This window comes from Embiotoca jacksoni, unplaced genomic scaffold (assembly GCF_022577435.1).
Source record: "Embiotoca jacksoni isolate LCO1_2020_lvr unplaced genomic scaffold, fEmbJac1.0.p SCAF_8, whole genome shotgun sequence".
Taxonomy (NCBI): domain Eukaryota; kingdom Metazoa; phylum Chordata; class Actinopteri; family Embiotocidae; genus Embiotoca; species Embiotoca jacksoni.
Window position 1 is genome coordinate 20,278,897 of NW_027185436.1, and position 26,789 is coordinate 20,305,685.

The following is a 26,789-nucleotide window of genomic DNA, read 5'->3' on the forward strand; positions in this document are numbered from 1 at the left end:
AAAGCCAACTGGTCCTGTCAAGTCTATTTCTATCCTATGATTGTCTGTTTCATTCTTGCTATTTCACTGGTGAAGGTGTAGACCAGTCAGCAAACCACAGAGCCTGTCAAACTGTCAGTGATTATGAAAGCAACTCACAGCAATCAAATGTCAGGCGACCAGCTGGGTAGCAGAGACGGAGTAGAAAACAAAAAAGAAACAGTAATTGCAGTGCTTAGCAATACAAAATAAGGACCCTTATGCATTATGTCAAGAGCAAAACTGTGTTGTTATTCTGTGCAGAAATATAAGCAGACATAGTTTCAAGACGTTTAGTTTTGCAGTGGATTACAAGTTAGCAAATAATGGAAGAGAAAAAAATATCTTATCATTACGTACAAAGCAAACATAATCATGTAAAACTCTTAAAACAAGAGTTATTAAATTTAATTAATTTACTGACTTTAATTTAGAACTCAGTAAAATTCTAATAGTAAAGGAGAATGAAGGCCAGTTTAGACTCTTTTAGGCACTGAAGATTAATTTAAGTGCAGCTCGTACAGTGCAAAACCATAAAAACCTTATGGCGCTTCCCTATGTAGCAATAAATACATTTCTAAACATACACAATAGACTTCAAAACTTAACGGTTTATTTCTAGGAATGGGCATTTAAAGCAAACACACTATTCTACATAAGCTGGGAACTATTTGACCCGCCTTCCCTTTTTGACAGCTATAGGTATCTTTAAATGTCTTCTAGCAGCAGTGAAAATATTATTAACAGGACGATGGATGCATAAACTATTCAACTTTAAAAAAATGTATGACTCCTTGAAAATTCAAAAATCATGACCCAACCTTACTTACTACTGGCAGCAGCAAGGTTGACACAGGTCAATGATGTATTAATCATTTTATAGCATTACGTAAGCTATACTATTCAAAAATAGCAGAACCAAACCGTATTCAGATCTTTTACTTTCACAGCAATGTAAAAATACTCCAATAAGTAAACTACAAATCAAAATATGCATTTAAGTACTCATTATGAAGAATGACTCCGTTTTATGTTATTGTTATATATATTATTACTTATGCATTAATATGTAATCAGCATTTGAATGTTGTAGCTGGTCAAAGTGGAGTTAAATGCAAAATATTTTATATAATGGTGCAGTTTAATCTATAATAATGTGAAATCTAGTCACTGAAAATGTGTGCAAATACAGGCTACTATTATGGGGTTTTCTATTTGTATTTACTTGCCTAATTACTGCTGCGCGTAAGACAATTTGCCTTTAGGGGACAATAAATCTTTAGTTTTGTCTCTATTAAGTGATAATTAAATATATTCAAAGACATTAAACTCCCAATAGCAATAACACTAATTTGATCCTTGCACTGTTTAGAGGTCAGAGTCTTTGGTTTTGTCCTTAATGTGTCTAATAATACACTTCTGTGGCAGATAAACACTTAATGCAAGTGTAGACATTGTTGTCGATATGCATGTGGGTTAATTAATAAATGAGTGGACTTGCTTAAATATCCCCTTTTTCTCCCAAAGCAGTTAACATTTGCATCACTGGCTCAGACTGATAAAAGGCGCCTTGCTGAGATACACGTCTTACTTCATTCAGCTGCCTCCTAGGAGGAGCCTTCAGCGGGAAGTGAGTCATTCCCTCCTGCTCATGTGTTGGTGGTGAGGAGATGAGCTGTATGACCCCAGTTCATGATTAATTAGTGATCATTATCCCATCTCCGCTCCTCTCAGTGGGTGCTGTGCTTTTGGCCGTGGCTTTATTAGCATCGCTAGCTGCACTACCAGCCTCTCTATTGATGTGACTCTGCATCATGGGAATGTGTGTTGCAGAGGTCTGGCAAAGGCTGTCCGATATTCTAAACACAGGCTCCGGTGCTATTGTAACGTTTCCTTCTTCTCTATGAGATGAACATGATGGAGGAAAGCAGGGAAGAAAGGAAGGAAGGAAGGAAGGACGTGTTGAATGGGTGACAGCTAGGGTGTCATTAGACCTCTTTCAGACAGGTGTGAGCGACTGTTATTGTGCCCCAGTTAAAGAGCAACTTATTCATCGACAAAAGCATAATGAAAGAAAGTTTTTGAATTGACATCCATTCATTAAAAAAAACATACACCGTGCCAATTTTCATAAAGTGTGACTGGCTTGGGTATTTAGACAACTCGGCGTGCCAATGCACAATATCATCATCAGCAGATTTCTGATGAGTCAGTGAAGCTCCTAGATACATGTGCAACTATAAAACTCCTGTAGCATCCAGGCTGCTGATGTGAAACGACAACTGTGGCGACTATTTTACCAAATTTGCTTATTTGAGTACAAGATTAATGCTACATGACATCTTGGATAGTGCGCTCTTATTGTGAAATGTGATCAGTATTCAAATGATTAGCTGGCCTGGTACCACAGACTAAAACGATGGCATTTTGTAATCAGGTGAGCAGGACCTCATTTAAGACTGTGAAGGGCATAATCTATTACCACATCGAAAAAATTAAAGCCTGTAATGAAATTAAAGAGATTTTCCAACACATCCTTATAACGCATTGACAACATAGGTTGATTTCCAGGGACCCTAAAGTGACACCGAGTGTTTACAGCACCCTCTAGAGGACCAACCAATCCGCAAGCCCAAACAGCAGAGGAACTCATTTACCAAAATAACATATTGCTGGACAGAACCAGCAACATGCATACCAGACTTTTGTCGTTATGGTAACATTAATAAGTGGTTATGGTTGTGAAATGTTAAATACATGGTGCATGCTACGCTGTTTGTGTCCCGTGCTTTCAAACGCATTTATACGACATCACTGGACTTCCTCCTTTACTCATATTATAATTACGACGACCATTAGAGGTAGATTAAAACGTAAATATGGGTCATATTAAGATGCATGCACAGTCGACTTATACAGCAATGTTTTAAGGGAGGGTGGTTTGTCTAAAAGATGCCAATTATGAATGCATCTGTAACACGTGATGATTTGTTCCTCTTAGTATATTTTTTTGTGTTTATAAGTGTTACAATGCTTTAATTTTGTTTCTAAATTACCATAAATGTTGGTGCCACTGTTGATCGTATACTGCACACTGAGACCATTAAAAAAGTAACTTCATATTAAACAGGGGGGCTCGTCATGATCCAACTAACTTTGAGCAAACGTCTGCGGGTTTGAGTTGGACTTTCTTGGATTTCTCACGTTTTCTTCTCAGACTATAAATTAGGGCAGTATTAGAAGAAAAATGAATGTAATTTTACAACTGATGATCGATGGCAGCAGTTTGAAAAAAACAAATCAATTCAAAGAGTGGCTTTCACTGCTCATTCTGGCTCCACACTTTTTAGGGCAGGTGGTTGACAGAGTGAAGTCCCACCTACAGACATCCATAAATGTGCAGATGGATTCTGAAGCACAGTATTTTACACAGGAATGGGTATACCAATGTTTCTGAGAAATATTTATAGAAAATGAATGCATGTACTGTATATAAATTAAAGCCATGTAAGGCTGTTACACTGCAGTATTAGAACTCATATGCGTGTGTGTGTGTGTGTGTGACACTTGCACACGTACTACTTCCTTAACAATTTCCCTTGTGAAAAAAGATGAGCTGTGCTTTTGATTTTGGAGTGCTCTCGGTCCAGGGAGGGATGCACTATAACAGCAGTGGTAAACCCTGAGAGCTGACCCTTCTCTTAACACCCACTCTGACAGACCACACACCTTTTGATTACCTTTTATCTGGTGTGCTGCGGCTATCAGACACTCCAATTACATCTGCTAATGGAGGAGCCTCTTCTCCAACCTGGCCTTCCATCTGATAGTGAGTGAGGAAGGAAATGCGAGAGGAAAAAGACGGATTGTCAGAACTCAGGAGAGTAGAACTTGTTGCTTTATAAATCCTGTATGCCAAAAGAAAGGAAGAAAAGAGGAAATGGTAAAAAATAAAAAACAAAACAAAATCTGTTTACTGATGCAAAGATGCAGCTCAGCTCCTCAAAAAACAGGGTTTTCATTAAATGTACATTGGCAGTGAAATCCTACCGCGCATTAATTAACTGCTGCACTGAGTTGAAACTATTAAACATGCTGTATTTGTGGCTGCTTCTCAAATCAGTGACGCCACAGCTGGTTGGTTGATCAGCTGTAGACAGCTGCAGTGGAACTACTGCCAATCCAGCATGCTTCAAAGTTTCAGACGCAGAGAGCTGTCCAACAAAACCTCTCGGTTGCGAAGGTTGGGAAACTGATTTTAATTTACATTGGACATAAATTAAATGGTGATAATCAACAAAACACTGATTTTAAGCACAAGCTATACGTTACATTGGAGTCCCCATCATGAGTTGAAACGCTGAATTCAATAAATGGTTGTTGAAAAATGTGACAACTGTTTGACATATTGACTTGAGTAAACTTCTGACTGTGAATCAACTTTATTGGATTTTTTTTCATCTCAATTTTTTGATTCTTGTTGGCGCCCACACCGCACTGTCCAAAAAAACCTCCATCCCTAAATCCAGGTTGTAAACAGCTGCAAAACTGGAAGACCACAATGACCATCTTTTGGCTCTATGGGTAAGAGACGCTTGCGGGAATTTTGAAGTACAATAAGTCTCCTTATCTTTACCACCAGACTAGATTTTATTTTTATTTTTTGACTTCCTCTTTATCAAAATAACAAATTGGAGAATAAACACCAGCCTTATAACCATGAGTCAGCAAACACTGATGCTATTGAACATTTCCTAAAAATTCTCAACTACATCTCTACCAGATTTGATGCAACAAAAATAAAGCAGAACAAACGCTACATTCATTTTAATCAGAGTCCTACCAGGCAGCTTCTTCAGTGTATGTCCCATGAAAAAAAAATGGCACTGGTTGAGTTATCAATAACAGATATGGCCTGGTCCGAGTGCAGAGACCTCCAGGTTGGACAGGGTTAAAAGCTTTTCCACTTGAGGATTTAACACACTTTACCCTCTAATATCGTCAGTTTGTGTTTACCAAAGGCAAAGGTCGGGACTGGTCTCAACAAGAGGAATTGAAGTGAATTACTTTTACCAAACAATTGTTCAATGACAGACTACAAAACTCGCATCAGTAACCAAATTCAAGTTGTTAACCTTTGGATTATAGCTGATGACTAAACTGCAGTGGCTGTCTAATTGGGCCACAAACAGCAGGTAATGTAAGCCAGGATCTCTGCAGGTGAGCAGATAACACACAAATAACTGTCGGGGAGGGGGGAGTAGCGGGTCGAGTGTCTCGCTGTCATGCATCATTACGCGTGGAAGCCTATAACCCTGCATGCACCCTGAGTACACATCAGGTTAGACCCATTGCATTTGACTCTATATAAACTGCAGAGCTGCAATAACATAAGAATATTCTGTTGAATTTGACAGGCATCATAATGAAGTTCAAATAAACATTTTGCCAAAAATATATTTTAGAGATATTGGTGATCGAATTTGACTGAACATACACTGTAGAGTTGTAGATGTTTTATTTGCCTCAATGACCACATGGCGTTTCGTCTACATGACCTGCCATGCGTGTTGTCATCACTGTGATTTTTTTTAATTTTTAAACTTCGATAAAACCACACAATCCGTGAAAATTGAAAATAGCCGGAATGATTTGTAAAGACATTTTAACGTGACGTCGCCACATGAAGTGCGCAATTTGCTGCCTCTGCTTTACAGCATCCTGGTTAAGGATGAATAAGCCTCCTCTGGATTATGTCATTGGCTTTCACCGTGACGCTGTAGTAGCCCCGACACAAATAATGAAACGCAAGCGTCATCACGGTGTTCCTTTTAGACCGAGCCCCTGTGGAGATAGCTGTGGGAGGTTATTGTAGGGCGATCTCCATCTAGCAGACAGATGACATGTAACACAAGAGTCCCGCTGCTGAGCGTGTTGTAATGATCCTTTGGAGGCCGCATATGAGTGGGAAACAAGTTCCCAGATATAAAGCACGCTTGGGTTGTTAACCAGTGTAATCCGATGAAGTAATGGTGATTGTGACAGGCTGCATTATTCAACCATTTGTACAACCACTTGAAATACAACCACTACACATGAGGGCTGCCCCCTGTTGCTAACACCAGTTAGTTTAGGCCAGTACACCTTTTTCATGGCAGACATTTTCACTTGTCATTGTAGGGAAAACACAAGAATGTTATGAATAGTGATGGAGCAGCTATTTTAAAAGTCTGTGGGTTCCTGGAGTTGGACAACCCCACCTTCAACCCCCATTACAGTCGCCACAATATGCAAAATCACAGTGAATGCCATGTATCTCTACAATTCCTTCACGTCTAACTAATCTCATTTGACTGCTCCCGTGTGCAATGTTAACTTCATCCTGTCTCACTGACGTCGATGCCTCCTGTGATTTGAGTAAACAAGCACAACACAGACGTTTTGGCTTCGAGTTGATGTAGGCCAATATCACTAACTGTACTAAACTTGAAAAAGGAGTCTTTGCCTTTGGTGTGTTTTCTTGTACCATGAAATACGAGCAAATGCACAACAAAAAGAACAATGAGAGTGTTGAACAATGTCAGACTCATTAAATGACGCCAGTAAACTATCACTAACTCTAGCACATACTCCCAAGTTAGCCAAGTTAAATTTGTTTGCCACCTGGCTTGGCATTTGGAAAGACTGAGCGAGCTAGCACAACAACAAGGAAACCTATTTAATTTTATGTTGAAGGAGTCAAAGTTACAAAAGATCTTCTACTTCGACTTGACTACTTTGTCTCATACCTCTGAGCTGTTATTCTTTATCACTGCCAGCGGCACGTGACTGAAGCGACGTTTCTGGTTTCACAGGATGCACCCGCATGTACTTTGTCACACTTCAACTGTTTACTCTTCCTAGCATGGTGGGTTGGTGAGAAGGCTGTGATTGGCTGGACGACCGGTCAATCAAACTAACTTGACCAATAGGTTTTTGTTTACAGGGAACTAAATTGGACCAACTCAGACAAGTGGGAAGGGTGGATAAACATGCTTCTTACGCCGCTGTACCATGTCATGAGATTTCTTTTGTTAAATGTGATTTAATGTTCAACTGTAGCACGTATAAATCTATAACTAAAGCCACCCCAAACCTGTTTAATGTTTAACTAAATGACTTTAGAAAAACCCTACTCTCATCAAACATAATTATATGTGATATATGTAATATGCGGGCCCTCGCACGCTGCACGTCTGGGATCCAGCGGGTCGGGGCCGCCGGCTCCCCAACATGCAGCACGCGAGGGTCCGCATATTCCCCCTTGCAGTTATAATTTTTTTTGTCGAACTTGTTCCTTATTCTTCTTTAAAAAAAAAAAAAAAAGTTGGTGCCTGACGCAAGTTTCATGAGGTTTGGAGCATCGTTTGAGCTTAAATATCATGGTGAAACATCAAATTTAGCCTGGCTATACTATATATTACATACTATATACTATATACTATATACTCTATACTCTATACTCTATACTCTATACAAAAATCTATTTTTTTTTTTTAATCATATTTTGGACAACATACTTTGGATATTTTGGATGACTTTTTTTTTTTTTTTTATCACTTTTTGGAGTATGACATTAAAAGTATGACCTTTTTCTGTCTCAAGTTACTTCTCACTGCAACTAACTAGTGCACAATGAAAAGAGAAAGTCACTTTTGGACTTTTTTGTTTGTATTGTTGTTGACCTTTGGTTTGTTATTAGTATGACGACACATACAAACACCTTACCCTTGGCTTACCCTTAGAGGGATTTGCTCTCTGTGAATCGGTGGCTTATTAAGGGGCCTCACCCTATGTAAACCATGAACCATGTGTGATACCTGAGCGGGGCTCAAACCCGTGTCTTCATGAGGTCGTTTCCAGCCCGGCGTCGGTGTCATAGACCGCTGGACTATCTTCGGCACCGGAGGAAATGACGCAGCAGGAGAAAGTGTTTCATGGAGTTCACTCAGAGCTTCCAGCGACTCAGTCGACAGTCTGGTTAACTCAACAGGTAAAAGATTCCACTTCACCAAGGTTGTTATTAATGGTTCAGATTCCACCTGTTGATGGTGATTCAACTTTTAGTGAAGTTGGAACGTCTGGAGAAATTGAACAAGTTTTGCATACACTACACATTACAGGAAGCTATTTAATATCACTGCAGAGCCCCTTGAAAACAGGTCTCTCTACTATCCAAAGAATGTCTGCGGCAATTTTGAATGAATATTTGTGCACAGTGGAGTTATAGGTTGCAGTGAGGCAAAGATTTCTCACAATGCATTCCTTCAACTGGGAAGATTGGTGGTGCAGTGGTTAGTACTGCTGCCATTCAACAACGAGTTTGGGGTCTGATTCCTCCCTTTAACATGACTTAAAAAAAAAAAAAAAATCATACTATGGCCTGTCATCCAAATTTTGAAAAAAAAACAACAACCTCATAATAAAGCAAAAAGGGACCTAAAAGTCATTTTTAGGTCACTTTTTGGACGACGTGCTACAGTGCACAGTGATCCCAGGATCACTTCTGTTAATTTTGAGGTGACTAATGATGTAAAGAAAACTCAAATTGACAAAAAAAAAAATTGCATTTTCTTCTCACCTGGCTTATTTCCATTCCTTCAATCCTGTGTATAGTGTGTACAGAGCAGTCCTGCTCTCCATACTGTATGCTTATGCAATATGGTTTTGTTAGTTATCTACTCCAGCTATAAAACACCATCATTAGCGGGCAACAGGATATCCTGCTGAGAAATGTGGCAGAGATAACAGCTGCCGCTGATTTCTCTGTGCTTGCTCGATAATGTCCGATGGCAGGAAAGCTTTCAGAGGTCTGTCACAGAGAAGAGTGGGGCCATTATACACTCTGTGTACCACTTCTATCTGCTGGGAAAAAGGTTGAGACCATCAGACCAGCGCTGAGAGCTGCTGTCATGGCAAAACAAAAGTGAATCTATCTGTGCCTGCAGCTTTCCTCTCCATGGGAAGTCTTCGACATCTCTTGCCAGCTGTGCTGCGGGGGAGAGCTTCTTCCATCATGTTTATCGACTGGGAGCTGTCCTCTAACCGAAAAGAGCTGGGATGGAGACTTTCACTTTGATGCCCTCTTCATGAATAACTCATCGATAGCTTTATGAATAACTAATCAATGATTCTGAGTGAAAGATCAGGCGTGTATCCTTGCAGAATTTAGTTGGAGGAAAACACCCCAGACGTTCCCTCATTAAAGATATCTGTCCATGCAGGCAGCAACTATTATATACACTTAGAAAGCATTTATCTACACTCATTAGCATCTCTCTCTTACACCAATTGACTTGACTGTGTGGGGAAAACCCAAACTGCAGTCATGTTTTTGGGACTTAAATGAGATGAATGGGCTAGAAGTTACCTTGTGCAAAATACTGCTTTGTCATCAGATATTCTGGTGAATGACCTATTCTCATGAGCAGAGTAGAGAGAGGTCAACACAGTGTTCAGTCATGTTTAGGAAAGTAGACTGTTTCCTGCGAGTAAAAGGCTACTTAGCCCTCTACCACCTCTTCACTATACACACCAACAGGATGAATAGTTCAGAATGACCCAATTATTTTACACAGTATTTCCCTGGTGTGAATATTATGTCATATTTATTAAGCATGGATGGATTCACAAAACAGTAGTCAAACCCCTTAAATCCCTTCAAAGATGTCCTGCAGGACTGTAGGAAGTAGAGGTGTGCAGTGCGATTTGTAGATGCACCTGCACAACTATAAATTGAAACAAAATTCTAATGATATTTTGATTTCAAAAAGTGGTTTACAGTGGATCTTGGGTTTCAAATTTTCAGTAGTTGTAAAAAGAAGTTTATTTGTATAGCACCTTTCATACACACCTGCAACTCTGTGCTTTACATAAAGCCAGAGTTGCATCTTAAATTAATCAGCTTTTAGATGTTGAATTCCATACATGGCACATAGCGTTGACCTGTTATCTCCTTTTAAAGATCCTCTGTCCCCCCTAAAAAAGACAAAAATGTGTCTATTGTGGGTCTGCACGGTTTAAAGGCATAAAAATACAGCAAATAAAACAGTATAGAAAAATCAGACTGTAAAATACGCAGTGTGCTACCGTACAGACCCACAGTTATATTATAGCTCGTTAACTGTTAGTTTGATGATCCGATGTCCTCACTTTGCCTACGAATACTGCCGGTGGTCGATGCTCTTATCATAAAAATATTTTATAAATGTGGCATTTATAACAGGCAGTGCAAAGCTGCTGTTGTATGTTTGTGTATATGTTGCGTGTGCTTGCTATCAGATAGTGGCCTGCTTTACGAGTAAATAACAGTGTCACTGTTTTATTTATCATCAACATTTATTGTATAAATCTGGCTTGCCTCTGTGCCAGTGCCCAGCTGGTGTTGTATGCGTGTGTAGAGGCTATTCTTATGTGTTTTCTTACACAATTTTCCCTTTTGATAGACCAATATTGGATGGTTAATAAATTATACAACTTATTTTGAAGAGCTATAATCTCGGAGGTAAGAAAACATGAACAACCAATGTACTTTATAAAGCACGTATCAGCATAGTAGTCCATTTACAAGAGCAATGCTTGACTGCCAGAATGAGAAAAATCCAGCAGCTATATATTCTCCCCTTATGTTCAATACTTTGTCTGGTATGTATTCGATAAAGCATGTTCCTTATAGAAACTGTACATATACAGTGGTAGAGAAGAAAAGACAGTCTTGACCTGCAGATTCTTAAAGACCTGAGAAAACAAATTAGTTATCTCTCACGGTTAGCTAAGGAAAAAGCAGAGACAACCAGATAAGTAGCGGTTTTCTCAGGAAGCACTATAGAGATAATTCAGCAATATTTTCGAATGAGAACAATCAGATAACTCTGTGTGAAACTGTTTACCAATGAGGTACGTTGAATCTCTCTGAGAAGAGAACGGAGGTTTAAAACAGTACATCAGGAATCATTTTCCTTGCATTTTGGCACCTTACATGTCAAATTTGTATTTTGTACCCTCTAATATCTGTAGAATAAAAGCTGTGCGACACGCAGGGGGAGTTTCTGCTTGTCTGTGTCTTTGTTTTGGTTCCTTTGAATCTAGAGGTGGATATTTTGTAATCGTTATGAGACAAAAGAAATTTTGCTTTAAATTGGTACTACAAAGGGGGTCAGGATTAGGGGTAATGATCAGGATTTTATCCACTGAGAGACCATGAATATATGTATAAATGTGGCAATGGCAAGGCAGTTGTTGACATACGTCAGTGCTTTTATAAAGCGCTGAGGTAAATGACATGTTGAATGGGGTCACTACAGTCAGACCAGGAGGTGGTCTCATCTGAAAGTAAGCAATGCAGCAGAGACCAGGTATGCAGTGTCATCTGAGCTTGGATTGTGGCTGGAAGTGGCTGAAACCAGACGAGGAGCCATTATCATTATCAAATAGTTGCTGCAATATGTAAAGCTTGCAAATCCTGTGAGTTTATTTAATCATTTAACATGATTTTGCATAGCCCCTCTTCCTTATGAGTGGGTAATTCAGATTCCATGACCTGAGAGAACTTGGCCAGACATCCATTAAAAAGTCAAGACTGTGATTTAAAAAAAAAAAATGGCTTGGCTGTCAGCGAGTCCTGAAAAGTGGTTTTATTAGAGATGCAAGGCTTTTGTTAGAGAGCAGCAGTGGAGCTGGAGCATACAGCAGAATGGAAAGAGGAGGAAGCTTGATTATGACCAACAATGGCTTATTAATGCGTGCCTAAAGGGTACAGGATCTGACTGAAGCAGCCGCAGAATTTACAAACAGTTTACGGTGATTTAGACTTCCAATGAAGGAGCTCACTTTCACAGCTGTGCCTTTTGGCATCTTAAAAAAAAAAAAAAAAAAAAAAATCAACATCGCTCACTGGCTAAGAAAGTTACTGGTAAAATTAACATTGGGGTACATGTGACAAAATTAATTGGATTAATTTAAATAATTAGTAAATTAGGAATATTATCTATCACTTGAAATCTTCACAGGCAGGATTTAAGCTTTTGGGAATTATGAGGTTTATTATATTTAACACAGTCAGGGACAGGGACAAAGACAAACAGGCTGAAATCCATGCAGAAATAACTCATGACATTCTGCTAGCTAAAAAAAATCATAAATATCCAGTATCATTTAATAAATACACATTACGGTACAGGTTTAATATTTCATATTTAGCACAAACACATTGACATCGTAATAGACAGTAACATGGGACACTGTTTTGATAGAATGAGTCTTTGTCACATGACGGATGAACAATATTGCATTGAGGGAAAGCTTTTACACAGGTGTCACCCCTCTCCAAGCAGCAAAAACACAATTACTGGTTTACATGGCAACATTTTGACCTTTAACTGTCACCTGAGGTGATCCAATGAAGAGCAACAGATGTCTAAATATCACTGGATAAACCAATAATGGAGAAGCAACCGAGTATGCAGGCTTCTCTATTTCATCGTCTTCACCGTAATGCATTACAAGCGCTCTAAATAAAAGCAGTCTGTAGCAACAGTAACCTAACAGCGAAGCTACAGCGGCACCATGTGGTCGTGGCTGAGTGACAGTTGTGGCCCGGGCTTGCTCAGACCGAGTGGGAGAGAAAGGGCTGTGTGAGAGCCACACACAGATCCATGAACACATGCTGTGTCCACATGGCAAGTAATGTTGCTTTTTATACAGCGGGGAGGCAGGAAAGCATGATCACAGCAACTTCTGACTGACAGCCGATTGAAAGCCTCGCTCCCACTAAAGCGAAAATAAAAGCAAGTGATGAAAAAAGCCCTGATATGAGTTACAGCGACAGCCGTTGCCGTCAGTCTTTGACTGATGCACAAAACAGAACATTAAAAGTTCCTTATAAAAACGTTCAAAGTGAAACAGTCGGGACTCACTGATCACGATAATGGCCCAATAAATACGGCATTAAAAACGAATTGGCTAAAAACACTGGTAAGAGTTGAATATGAGAAAATATCAGCTATTGTGTTTTTTGGATGGATGTGCTACAAAGCAGCAGAAAATGCTCTGAAGACAATTTATCATCTTTAGCTGCTTTCAAAGTCTCGGCCTCGACATTTTGCTTCCCTTTGTACAGACTGCATACGCTCATGATACACCTGCTGACAGCGAGTGGATTGAGCAATGATGCAACAGATACAGTAAATATATTATTACAGCCATTTAGTAGCTGGATAATGAATATTGAGATAACAGGATGTAACGCGTGTTGTATTGCTGTCCCTGACTCATCACTATTGCTGCAGCTACTTTTAAAGGGTTCAAGTGGTGACCATCTTTCCATTTGACAACTGAGTGTTTTGATATCTGCATTTGGATGTTTAAATACCTCTGAGAAAGACCTGAACAGGTTTTTATTGCTGTTGAACCTTTAGACTCAATGCAAACTCATATTGTGATTAATCTTATGCCTGAAATTGCCACAATCCTGCCATGATGTACGATAATATTCCATCAAGACAACAGGTGCTTAACTGAGCTCTTTGCCGTTATTAGTTGCATGTCAATGGTGCCACACTTTGCTCTGCTCTCCCACTTAGTCATATATGTACTGTTATCTGATGGCATAAACGGAAGTGCTGATTTCATGACTGGAAAACAAATATTTAACTGTTACATGTTCATGTCATTTTAAAAGAAATATTCTGAATTAAAGCTCCTTGGGAGCAGCAACTCTACATGATGAGTATCATAACTGCAGGTCTACAGCAACATACACAATGTTTGATTCTTTCATTGGATATATATATATTCCTCAAACTGAAATAGCTAACCTTTGCCAGACACTTTTATCACTTGGAAAAGTGCTGCTAGTGAGTAATTTTCTATTTTACAACAACCTTTATAGTGCGCGTGACTTTCTACCACAGTGAGAGGAAAATCTCACTATTAAGTGATGTCAATGTTTGGTTTTCAACCAAAAAAACACATAAATTGGGAGTGAAAGTGGATTTGGAAATCAATCAGCAGAGGGAGGGTTTACATCGGTCTGGAGAGAAGATTTCAAATGACTCGATATTCATAAATGCCCTCAGGTCTTGATCACGTGCAAGTCAGAGGTGGCATGCAAACCTTACAACAGCTGGTAGGGTTCGTGAAGATTTAAAATGTTTGCGATCATTTCTTTGTACTCTTCTAAACAGTGTTACAGTGCCCTTGAGTTAGAAACCGACTCTTCTCCGAGGACACGGGAGATCTTTTGAAATATAAATCGTAACTGTACACATCTAGTGGCGCTGTGCTGAAAATGAGCATGCTCAGAAGAACCCCTGGCCGGGTAAACATAGTTTAAGAACAGTATGACTGTCTGCTGCCTTTTCCAACCGCACCTCTGACACGTTAGCGGGCTCTCTGCTCGGCGAGTTGGAACACACCGTGGACGAAGGCGAGACGAAAACGTTTCCATTCGGCGGCGCACAGATGGCGTTCAGTCCAGAGGAACCTCCGATACGCTGGGTAACATGAAGGCTGTGGCCTGCTTCGATTCCTTCATCTTGTCCAGGCCGAAGAGGAGGTCCAGCTGGGTGACGGGACGCAAACGCTCCTCATCCACAGCTCTGGAGAACAAGGACAAAAAAAGAGGTCAGAGGTCAAACACAGAGGCCCCGGCGCCGCACTGCACACTAACTGTACACTTTATGGTATGTTGTAGTTTATAAGATGAGGTATGTTTTATACTCACAGGAGATGATAAAAACACTTTTGGTCGCACATAAATCAAACTGTGACTTTAGAAGGCCACTGACGATGGCACAAATACTTTTCTAAAAACTAACATTTATGTTTTGTTTCCTGAAGTTTTCCTGGATCTGTTTCACCTCAATTCTCTGCTTTGAGCATCGCCTTCATCTCCTGCACTGCACTCCGGTAGCATCAAGGCTTTTCTTACTACACAAGTCGTTTTTTTTTCCCACTTTTCTGGTGTAAACACACTGCATACTTGTTTGGGACACGCCTTATTCCCTCTGGAAATACTCCCATAATATATGCACATAACATTTAAATATGTGTGACTTCATAATCCTGAAGATAGTTAGTCACAAGAAATTTGATGCACGTTCCTATTTGCTCCATGTATGCTGCATTTTCTTTTGTATATTTTGGTATTCCTGTTGTCGGGGTAAACAAATTTCTCGAGGGGCATTTAAAAAAAAAAAAAAAAAGACCACTGGATCAACTCAATGCATTGATTACAGAGAACTCTGTAGAGAGCCTTCAGCATTTGCTTCTACTCATTTGAAACCCAATGCAGCTGCTTGGTTTTATAATTAAGTGTTTTTCGCTCGGAGTTCTGAAAAGTTGAAATCATTTTTTCTTTCCGTTATAATGCCTTTGCTACATGAGGGGTTTCAATAGTCGCTTAGCAACAGCTGAAGAATGGGTCACGCAGATCAGATATTTTTATAAGCCTTTTCTATAAGCTTTTTATACTGTATTCTAGCAGATATTTTTCAACTAATAGCATCATGATTGCTTTTATGTTTTATTATAATCATTTTTACTTTTAACATCCGGCTAGTTAACATCTGAAGGTTGAATGTCTGAAAAGAAAACTGAAAGGAACGGTTAATTAATGGGAATACACAGTCAAATGTAAAGCCGTGTTAACCATCATTTAAGATAATATTGCTATCAGCTTTCAAAAACCCACACTGGTCTAATCACAAACTGTTGAGGGCAGGTGCTGCTGTTAAAGAACAACAGGCTCCATGGACACAGGGGTTATGAAAAGTTGTGGGTGTCTGAACATGAGTCATACTTTTCCTCCTCCTGGCAGTCCTGCAGCTGCTGAGCGATCTGCCTCATCTGCTCCTTGCGGACGTAGTCTCGGACTCGGTACATGGCGGCGTCGCGGCACAGCTCCCGGAGGTCACTGCCGGAGTAGCCGTCTGTCTTCTCGGCAATCTCCTTCAGATTAATGGCGTTGCTCAGCTGAACAGAAAAAGCAGGACAAGCCATTTGAGGCAATTATATAGAATTAGGCTGTCACCAGTCTTTGCGCCTGTGTCTGTTGCTGCAATCAAGTGCCAGCTGCTCATCGGTTATTTTAATATGATGTGACAGTGAATAGACAGGTGAGAAATGGGTCTCTGGGAATGACAAAAGTGAGCAGTCGAACAGGATAATTTCTTCCACAGTTGAAAAGAAATGGCATCTTACGTTTTCTCCGACTAAAATCAGCCTCAGGATGTCTTGTCTTTGCCTTGTGTTCTGTAAACACAAACAGACAAAGGTTCTTATTATATAAGGCATATTATTGTGTAGCCTATGAATTCAAAAAGAAAGTAACAGTCATAATTATAAACTATATTTAAAAAGCACTTTTTAAAACAAAGTTACGAAGTGCCTCACAGAGAGAACATTACATAAAACAACAAGATGAATAATAAAATGCATGAAGGACAGAAATACAAATTAAATAATGAACATAAGATTAAAAACCACTTTGATGAACAGGCATCTCAAATAATACCTGGATATGTTTTTTCGCGATAAAAGTACATTTTTAGAAGAGACCTAAATGAAGGCCAGGACTCTGAAGACACTTGCCCAAGGATCTCAAACAGCTCAAAGGGATTAAAAGACTGAGAATACAATCTGGACTGGACCATAAAGAGCTTTCAGAATAATCAATAAGATTTTAAAATCAATCCTGAAACAAGCAGGGATCGGTGTAACGATGCACAAACAGCTGTGTTATGATCGTAGCTTCTCTGGCTTTGGTTAAAAGCCTGGCAGCTGAGTTCTGTATGGTCGTTTCAAAGTTTATTGATTACAATTGGTGAAGAGAATGTCACAATAATCAAGCTGAGAGGAGATTAAAAACATGAATTGTACAAGCTTTGTGATCTGTTGCTCAAAACATAAACTGCTATCAATCAGGATGCCAAGAATTCTTGCAACATACGTTCTGAAAGCGAACCAGTAGATGGCAATATTTGTTTAGCATTATGTTGGGCCCAAAAACAAGGATTTCCATTTTATGAGCATTGAGCTGAAGAAAGACAAAGTATAAAACCAATTAGCAACTAATCACCATATTACAGTTTATCATCAGCAGATCCAGTCTGAATTCCATTTAAACTGCCTGGACACATTATATATCACTAAATACAGAAGGGTTGCGGTACATTGGAGCCTGCAGATGGAAGTTTATTCTGCTACTTTTCATTCAAATTTAGTCTTTAAAATTGCCTTCTACCTGTTATAAAAGGTAAACGAGCCAAAAGATGTAAAAGAAAGTAAATATGGCTCTAATCTTTTGTATACTGAATGTATTCTGAGTAATTATTCAGACTGACTCCACACTGATGGTGCGTGTGTACACGACTTACTGGCAGGCCGACATGAAAAGTGGCAGGCATCCTGCGCAGAATGGCTGGATCCATGTCCTGTGGCCTGTTCGTAGCTCCCATAATCATCACCTGCAGTTATAAGAATCACAATGTGAATGCATTATTCTAAAAATAACCACTGGCTGCATTACAAATGTGTTTAATCTGGTCGGTGCATAACAGTATGAAGAGGAGCCCTGGTTGTGTTTACCTGGGTGGTTGAGGAGGTGTCCAGGCCGTCCCACAGGCTCATGAACTGGGCTTTCATCATGGCTGTGGCCTCATGGTCCAGGCTGGAGCGATTCCTCAGAAATGACTCTAACACACAAGAGACAAGGAGCGCAAACTAAGCATGAAGACGGTGTTAACACCAAACTCCTCTGAGATCATTTGGCCAGCTCTCCAACATGGTCAGCAGTTAAGACTGCAACAGGGGACCCAATGAGGGCCCCTTTCATCCTAATTACCACAAAAAAAATGGCACGCCTGGGAATTATAAGTAGTGCTGGGTACCGTACAAATCTTGGCTATTAACGCAGTTTAGAGGGGGGAGAGTAAAGCTCATGTTGTTCTCTGTAGCTACAATTAACAGATGTCCTTTAAACACCTCATATTGAAACTATTTCTTACCCCTGTTCTCAAATTGCCTCCCATGCAATTCATAGCTGCTGGCTCGCCAGCTGTGCACATAGAAGCCTCCAGTTGATGCAGCGCATACAACTCAGACAGATATGTGGCCAAAAACTAGTTTGAAATAATTGTATATTGTACCACATGAGAAATCTATTTTAGATACTAGATAGTGTCAAAGCAAAAAGCAAGCCCTAGTTATACCAAAAATGTAAACACACAGACATGATACACATATTTGGAGATTCAGTGTAACATACACTTACAAGGACTTATACCAGCAATGTCCACCAGAAATAAAGATGAGTAAATCCATCTTGTAATAATAGAAAGAAAGATTATCCCTATATTTCTGAACTTGTCTGAGAATCATCACATTTAATATTCTCCACCATCAAAGTAATCCTGTGATAAGAATCTGATGGGTAAACTGCAAACAGGAACAGGTAAGATTTTGCATAATTTTAACAATACCAATTTGTCATAATATAAGCAATGCAGGCAGCTATGTTGTCTTTGAGGAGATGCTCACTCTGATCAACTTTCAACATTTCCTGACCTGAATTGACATGATTGAGGGGACAGAATGATTAAACTTAACAGATTCATGGGTGGCAGTCTGGAAAAAGGTGCCAAGAAGCATCACTCACTACTTGTCAGGAATGTCTTCCATTGAAAACAACATGAATGAAATTCAGAAGAATTTTTTTTTCCCCGGCATGAAAGCTGCCAAAACATCAAAGCAACATCTGTCACATTTTTACGATAATCTCTCCTTGAAAGACTAAAGATCAAGAGAGATCACATCTATCAGCTAACATTTAACAAGACATCACTGTTGGCATGCGTCCTGTTGGTGAAACTCACCGATCTCATCAATGAAGACGATACAGGGCTGAATTTTTACAGCTAATGAGAAGACTGCAGCAGTCAGCTTCTGCGATTCTCCGTACCACATGTCTGTCAGCGTGGAGGCCTGAAGGTTGATAAACTTGCATCCCGAGGCTTTAGCTGTTGCCTTGGCGATCATGGTCTTCCCACATCCTGGAGGACCAAACAATAAAACACCTGTAGGGACAAAAAGATTACAACTCTTTACGATTTTCTAGTTCTAGACTTTATAATTATAATTTGACCGTGACTCATATTGATCATTACTGGCAACTGTGGTGAGATTTCCTTTTCCAAACTTGGTCTTTTCTTCCACAAGTACCAATGGAAGATTTGGCTCAGCTTCACCAATCTATTCCCAGAGGCCATTTACTTTTAAAAAGCTGCACGATACAAACAAAGCCTGAAGTCAGGAAATGGAACTGGATTCCCAAAGCAGCTAATTTTGGAGGTTGACTCACGATGAAGCTCTGTATAAAGCTGCGTGCCAAGCAGTTAAAACTTTCCACACAAGGTTAAAGTATTCCTCTAAGTGATCCTCTGCTGTCACGCTGCCAAGTATATAAATCTCATCAGATGCTTTTTGGCACGTTGTTGTAGATGGAGGCATAATGTGCTGGATGGTTTTCCAACTATAATGATGAAAAGAATGGCCGAAAGATAAACTGAGAAAATTTACAACAACTTCTAAAATCTGTAGCTCGTCAGTCTTTAATATTAAAACTTTTTTAGTTTTTAATGCGCTCAAATTAACAGTAACATTAAAAAAGTGCAGTGGTTTTGTTCTCATTATTATAGACATTTTTGACCATGAGACTGAAAGGCTGACTTTTGTAAGCACTTTGATAGTCTTCACATTCATGGTGAGTTAATGATGTTGAGCGCACAGAGGAACATTGATCGTTTCGGGCCAAGTCAATCCTCTGGTCTCAATCCAACCAAACAAGTATTTCCATAAAAACTAAACCTCCTGAAATAAGCAAGAAATTAATATGGCCTTCGTGCCGGCCTGGCTGACCATCATGTAAGAAACCGAGTATGTGCAGATTACATTAGCATCAGTCTATTGAATACAAATTATGTAATATTTATTGTGAGAAAACAAGACATACACTAGTATAGGAGTTTCCCTTTTCCTTTTGTAGTGTCTAATTTTGTTACAGATCCCACCCTGTAATTTCTATAAAATGTTGTGTACATGAAAAAATACATATAAACAATAATTAAAAAAAAACCTTCTGTTCCCTAACATTGAGTGGAAAAAAGTTTTGTGTGCCAGACAAAAAAACAACAAAAAAAACATCGTCCCAATACTTCCTAGAAGCATTGAAGATCAAATATTGCCAGATTTTTTTAATCTCTCAATGACTAAGTGAATGTTGATGTTATTTGGTCCTGTAATGTTATCTTGTACCTCAGAAAGTGTGTAAAAATTGACCGTTATAGTTCTTGATTAGATTAAGATTACATGCTGCGGTACCTTTAGGAGGCTGAAAGAGTTTGGATCTGGCTAAAAGGTGTCTCTTCTGAAAGGGCAGGATGACTGTGTCCTGTAGCTCATTGATAACCTCATCCAGACCTGCTATATCTCTCCAGGACACCTGCAGGAAGGTAGAGCAACACAACAAAAATTTTAAAAATCTCCATTTGAGTTCTTGTCTGGAAAATAGTTATCATAATTTTTTTTTTAAAAAGCAACAACTGTAACAACTTTTACCTTCATAGTTTGTGGATCAACTAGGTGAGATGCAATGTTCATCTCATACTCTGTTAGTTTGACCCCTTCGACACCAATCCTCTTCATCAGCTGTTCTGCCTGGAGAAATAAAACACACAACTCAGCTGAAGACACAAGACGATAATAGTGTGGAAAATGCAGCTGCAGTAGTTCCTGTAGTACCTCTTAGCCTGGTCTCTTACACTGACACATCAACCTTTGATCAATAGCAGCATCCACCTTGAGCTTACGGTATTTACATGCTTATGACATATTGTGTTGCTCCGCATACCCTTTTCTTGGCTTGGCTTTTCTGTTTGGCGGTCGGGTCCATCGCGTCCACCACCCATTTGATGCTGTAGTATGTGGCTGCACCGAAGATGGTCAACCTCACCAACATGCCCACCACTTCATTCCTGGACAACGGCCGCATCAGGGCCTCCCTGGGAAGATCTTTCAGCAGCATCTCTGCGAGCTGATGTCAGTCCATTGGCTAGATGAAGAGGTAGGAAGAACATAAATATGGACTAAGTAGGAGTGGCAATACCACACCGTAAAAAAACCAACTCCCTTACAAGTAAAAGTCGGCTTTGTATGAGCACAGAAAAACTGTTTAATGTCCAAGACTGTTTTTAAATAGTTTATTCAGCTTAACAAGTAAGATCATTTTTACCAAACCATAAAGGAACATTTTATCCTTCAGTTTATCACAAATATTAAAATTCAAAATTACCAAATTTGGGAATGCATGGTTTTCACAGGACAGAAAGGGTACGAAGAATTGAAATCGTAATTAGTACCTACAGCTGTCAGACAAACTTAGTGGAGAAGAAATATAAAGCTGCATGCAATGGAAACACTCAAAACTTAAGCACAGCAGTTGAGTAAATGTACTTCATTACATTGTACCGCTGAGACAAACAGAAAAAGTAAGACATTTATGTAGTTACAGTTACACTACATGCACCAGTAATCTCAGGCAAAAACTGCAATTAAGATTTATCCACACGATGGCATTTTCTATGGATATTTAATATAACAAATCCCACAATTCAGTATTGCTTTGTAGCACACTCAAGTGTTTATATAGACATTTTAGCACGATGTAAATTAGTCCTGGCTGACCACTAAATAACACCGTAAATAGCAGCGTGAGTGATAAAATAAATACATTATTAAGTTAAAATTTTATTAATTTGGCACACTGCTAATTGTAAAAGATGTTTGCCGAATTGAAGACTGCTTTGGGGGTGATTAGCTATAGGTCATAAATAATGCCTGTAAGGTACAAACCGTAACACACGTGCAGGAGAAATTTACTTTTACAATTTCTGAATAAGATCAGGCGTGTACAACAGCGATCCTCGTAAACAGCTAACAGGCTGTCTTGAATGTTGTATTTTATACTCCGCTGTTGAAGCAGATGCCGCGGATCATTTACATACAAACACGGTGTTATTTTTTTCTCCACGGTAGTAATCACATCCATGATTTAATAACGTACCAAGGAAGACAATTATAATAATTCGCTTGCCAAGCTAAAGCTAATATAGCTGTAACTAGAAAACACCTAACTACTACCGTAAAATCGTGAAATTGAACCTCACAGTGAACTAGACTATTTTACCCCTACTCTGTGTGCTGGCACACGTACATGTAACTTTCCTCGTAAGACAAAAGAGGAAATATAACATACTTACTAAGATAGGAAAAAAAAAACAAAAAAAACCGCAATGTAGCGAAAATGCATTGACGGTGCAACGCGTTTTGTGGCTCGGGTAGGAACAAACTCCTTAGTTCCTGAGGCTATGCTTCATACAGTCAGCCACTGGATGGCAGAGCTCACGCACAGATAATGCACGCATCAGCACCATGGACAGCATCCACATCCCAACAGCAGGTACACAACTTTGTAAAGGAAGGAAAGAACGGTGGAAATAGTAGAGGACAGATGGTGGACTAGAAACAGTTTATTGTTATTGTGGCTCTTGCAAGTTTGGTTGTGAACATGGAGGTTTAAGTAAGTAAATATCTGCCATTCTGACATTTATGTATGATGTACAAAATGTGTGTCCGGTATTTTGCTGTACGGCAGTTTTTCGTAACATAATATCACACATTTTAAAATGTTCTGGTATGCATGAAAATCATGGCCTAAGTTATTATAAATCAGTTATTTTTGTAAAACACAAGACACTACGGTATTTTTTTGGAGCAAAATATTTCGCTTGGGATGGTGGTGGGTCTGTCCAAAAGGTTGTCCCAGGGTAGACCACATCCAAATGTACCCCAGTCTGAGATAGCTCAAATCTGCTGCCGTAATCTGTGTTTGGTTCCCACTCGTTTCCAGCACTGTCTGATAATGGATAATTCAGTCTTCTTAACATCAGCTTCAAAGATAAGGCTGTGACAAATGGGCTTCTCCTGCAAGCAATTCATCACACGTGAGCCAAAGGGATTGTTAATTGTCACAGATTAGGAGCTAAATTTGGAGATGCTGTTACAATTTGTATCCAAACTATCCTCTACTTATGGTTTACACCTCTGCTGGGAAGACACAGAAGTATTGGATGTTTGGAAAAACTTTGGTAAAACTCCATTTTACATTAAACTCGCAGCTCCTGCATGAACCTGCAGCCAAAATGAACAATAACAGTTTTTGTAACGTTCAGCTCACAGTCCATAGAAAACCGAGTGCAATCTGGCCCAGTTCACCACACATCTATGTCAGCGTAATTAACTGGATTTTGAACAATGTGCTGGAAAAAAGAGGATTGTCTTTTTTTTTTCTTTTCTTTATTTTTGCTGTGCTCTTGTGTTGGGTAAAACCCCCCAAAGCCTCTCCTCTTTGTAGTCCAATTAGTTGTCCAAATTGGATGCAGAATTCCATCCTGCTCAGTTCCAGCTCTAACCATCCAGTGAAGTTAAGTCCACCCTTGTTGTGGAAAATGGCACACAGGCTGCTATTGCACACACCTTTGGCTGTGAAAATGCCTCATAAAAAGCTTTAATCCCCCTGTACTGCAGCAGTGAGTCCTAAGAGATAGCAGCCTGACGAGGCCATTTTGATGGGTCTGGGCATGAAAGCGCCGGCTTGTGTATCTGCAAAGTGCAGCCGGGGCTCCACATTCCCACAACGTATTGCATCTTGCCCAAACAACCACTCTCAAGGGGGTGGGAGCAAGAAAATAAAATAAAAAAAAGACCTGTCAACCTCCACTATGCCGAGGCTGAAATAAAACTTAAAGCTCTCGGGCTTGGAGCTTTCACATGCCAATGCATCACTCTTCTGAGAGAACAGGCTGGTAACTGATTGTTTTGCATTGAGGGATAAACGATGACTGGTTGTGCCACTACATTATTCAACTTTTTTTTGCCAGGTTATAATTTGGCATTTTTTCATATGTGTGACTACTTGGACAGTGGGTAAAGTATATCTACCTTACAGCTACACCCGTTAAACTGTTTATCACTTAAGTAAATGTTGGTCACACATAACTAATTGCCTTTTCAATCCTCAAGGAATAGATAGTACCTCTGGCAGGAAAGGATAAAGAATCATTTGGGAACGGATTATTTATTGTCCTGTTTGCCAAAGGAAGTGAAAAGATTTATTTAACACCAATCAAAGTAATACGTATCCACTCACCTGAGTATAATTAGTTTTGAATTTTAGTGGACTGACTTTTTGGTCCATTCTGTATGACTTATTCAGTCAGTAGTTCTTAGTGTTTATATTGTTTTACTATTACATATCAGTTTTAAACCATTTATAAGAACAAGGTGTGGGATGCTACATTGTGACAAAAAAAAAAAAATCTATGAAGACATTTGTCTTTTTAGTTCTTAAATTTTAAGAGAGATCACTGCAGCTAATTCAGATGTGCAGTTGTAGATTTGAGAGCTTGTTGGAAAGTGGAAAGTTCACATTGTTGAACAACTGCATTATCATCAAACACAATTGCTTTGTTGACTGTTTTCATCCCTATCATAAAAATAAAACAAAAATATAACGCAGTAATATTCATTTAGAAACAAGATTAGTATAAAACCTACAGTGTACTGCAATCAACCACTGCACTTTGTCTTTAACTGGAGCTTTAACTGGCTTCTGGTTGCCTGTTTTGGCACCTTTCAGCTCCCAACTGTTCAGGGATGTGAGATAAATGATCCATGTCTGTTATATGACAAATAAGCCACTCATTGTGATTCGGCATAGATGAAAAGACAGAGGCATTAGCAGGCGAGGAATGAATGAAATAATCAATGTGACTCTATTCAATACTGTTCAACAAAGGGGATTGCAGATGGTGCCGAGGCTTCCTCGGGCATCCCGCTCTCTTTGTTCATTCTGCCATGGTAACTCACGCAAGTCAACAACCCACCGACATTGCCAGAGAAAGATGATTACAGCTGTAGCTCCCGACTGACAACTTTCTTCAGTTTCCCCAAACTCTGCAGGCTCCATAATGGTTACTGAAGCACAGGCAACATACAAATTTAAAAAAAAAAAATGCTTAAAAAAAGAATGATAATTTGTTTTCTCCTTCTCCTCCATCACCTGAGACAGGCGAGGAGACTATGCATTCCCAATAGCACATCAATCCATGCATATAGATGGGGTTGGTTTCAAGCTTTCTGAAGAGGTAATCACTTTGTTTGGTGAATCAGTACGGTGGAAATTCATGGTAAATATTCAGCAGGTATTATCTATTCTGAAATATTTTGTACACATATTCTGTAAAGGCTGTTTTTCCTATACTGCCTTATTTTTGTTGCTGTCAAGTAGAGTTTGACAGCTGGTAGATAATGATGGCAGCTGTCAGCATCTGTGAGGTCACCAGTGGGAACCCACCTATCCACTGAAACTAAACATAATAACAGTGACAAGAGGACTAAGTGTAATAGTGTAGCATAGTAAAATATATAATGAAATCAACAGATGTATGTAAGCCAAACATCCTATCACAATATAGAGGCAGCTCAGGTTTCCCAAACACAGCCAGCATTGCAACAATCAGCACTGTGAAGGTATGAACAGTTTAAAATAGCAAACATCGTCTAAATAAAACACAGTTAGCACATTGGATGGATTGTAAACACTTTTTTATTTCACTACATGATGGTGGAAAAGGTGTTATCACATGTCATCGTGACAGGCTGTTACCTCCCTTCGTCTACTTTTGAAGTGACATTTTCAGCTACAGTGTTTGTGCAAACCTCCAAATGAATGTCACAATCGCTCAGAGATTAAAAGGGTAACATGCAACATGCTTCGTTTTTTGCAGTTTCATGGTCTGAACAGCTGGACTTGCTGCTTCTAAGGCAATTATTAGCCCGCTTCATGTAGACAATCAGATGTCAGTTATTCTATACCTGGTTACTTTTTGTGCATTAATTATACACATAATCTTGGTAGAAAAGAGTCTTCTATGTAACTGTCGCCACAGAGATGTGGCAGGTTGACAGAGATATAATTTCATGCTGAAATAAAACCTGACTTTCATTAACTTCCCTTCCACTTTAGTTCAGTCTTCACCCTTTGATTTCCCCTCTGCACCTCTGACAATTGTGACATTTTTGTCTGAATGGTATTTTTACATGGTGTGACTTCATATGCAGTTATAGAGATTTAATGATACTTTGTAGTAATGGTCTACGAAGTATCTCAGACTGATCAGACTTATTAAAATAAAGTTCAATTCACCATAAACCAATGTGAGAGGATTGTTGGGCAATATGAAATTTTCTATAATGCAATAGCAATTATGTATTTTCAAATATTTAGTTTTTTTCATGAGACCCATGATTCAAAATTATTATGTAAATTTTTACTTTCACACTGGAGAGAACGTAAGAATTTTGAGGGAAATATAAATTTGCTTTTCTGGTAGATAAAAGGCAGACGAGAACGCTATAATCATTGGAAAAACACTTTCTTCAAATACAATTGTAAACAGTTGGATTTTTTATTCACTACTTTGCTTGAAAAGCACTTAATGTAAAAAAATTTCCCGACTTTGCCCAAAGGAGCTGCACTGATTGAAACCTGCTTCAGCTGGCCTTCCTAGCTCGCCGTCAAAAGGCCAACTGAGTCAGCAGCAACAAGACCTCACCAT

At 39.2% G+C, this 26,789-nt stretch overlaps 1 protein-coding gene across 1 annotated transcript; it reads right to left on the reverse strand.

The window, feature by feature from the left end:
* Positions 1-12,197: 12,197 nt before the first annotated feature.
* Positions 12,198-22,428, reverse strand: atad1a (ATPase family AAA domain containing 1a). Its single transcript, XM_069138362.1, has 10 exons — positions 22,371-22,428; positions 20,963-21,163; positions 20,671-20,769; positions 20,434-20,554; positions 18,930-19,130; positions 17,644-17,750; positions 17,433-17,522; positions 16,258-16,308; positions 15,857-16,029; positions 12,198-14,654 (listed from the first exon to the last, which is right to left on the reverse strand). Exons 2-10 carry the CDS (start codon positions 21,134-21,136, stop codon positions 14,525-14,527), a joined length of 1,146 nt encoding a protein of 381 aa, XP_068994463.1. The 5' UTR covers positions 21,137-21,163; positions 22,371-22,428; the 3' UTR covers positions 12,198-14,524.
* Positions 22,429-26,789: the final 4,361 nt, after the last annotated feature.

Bases quoted from the DNA above. Each gene is read 5' to 3' on its own strand.
- atad1a (XM_069138362.1), bottom strand. From the start codon at position 21,136: ATGCTGCTGAAAGATCTTCCCAGGGAGGCCCTGATGCGGCCGTTGTCC. The intron at 20,555-20,670 runs GTAAAAGTTGTT...ACCTTCCTGCAG, and splicing joins TTGATCCACAAACTATGAAG to GTGTCCTGGAGAGATATAGC. The intron at 19,131-20,433 runs GTACCGCAGCAT...TTGTCCCTACAG, and splicing joins ACTCTTTCAGCCTCCTAAAG to GTGTTTTATTGTTTGGTCCT.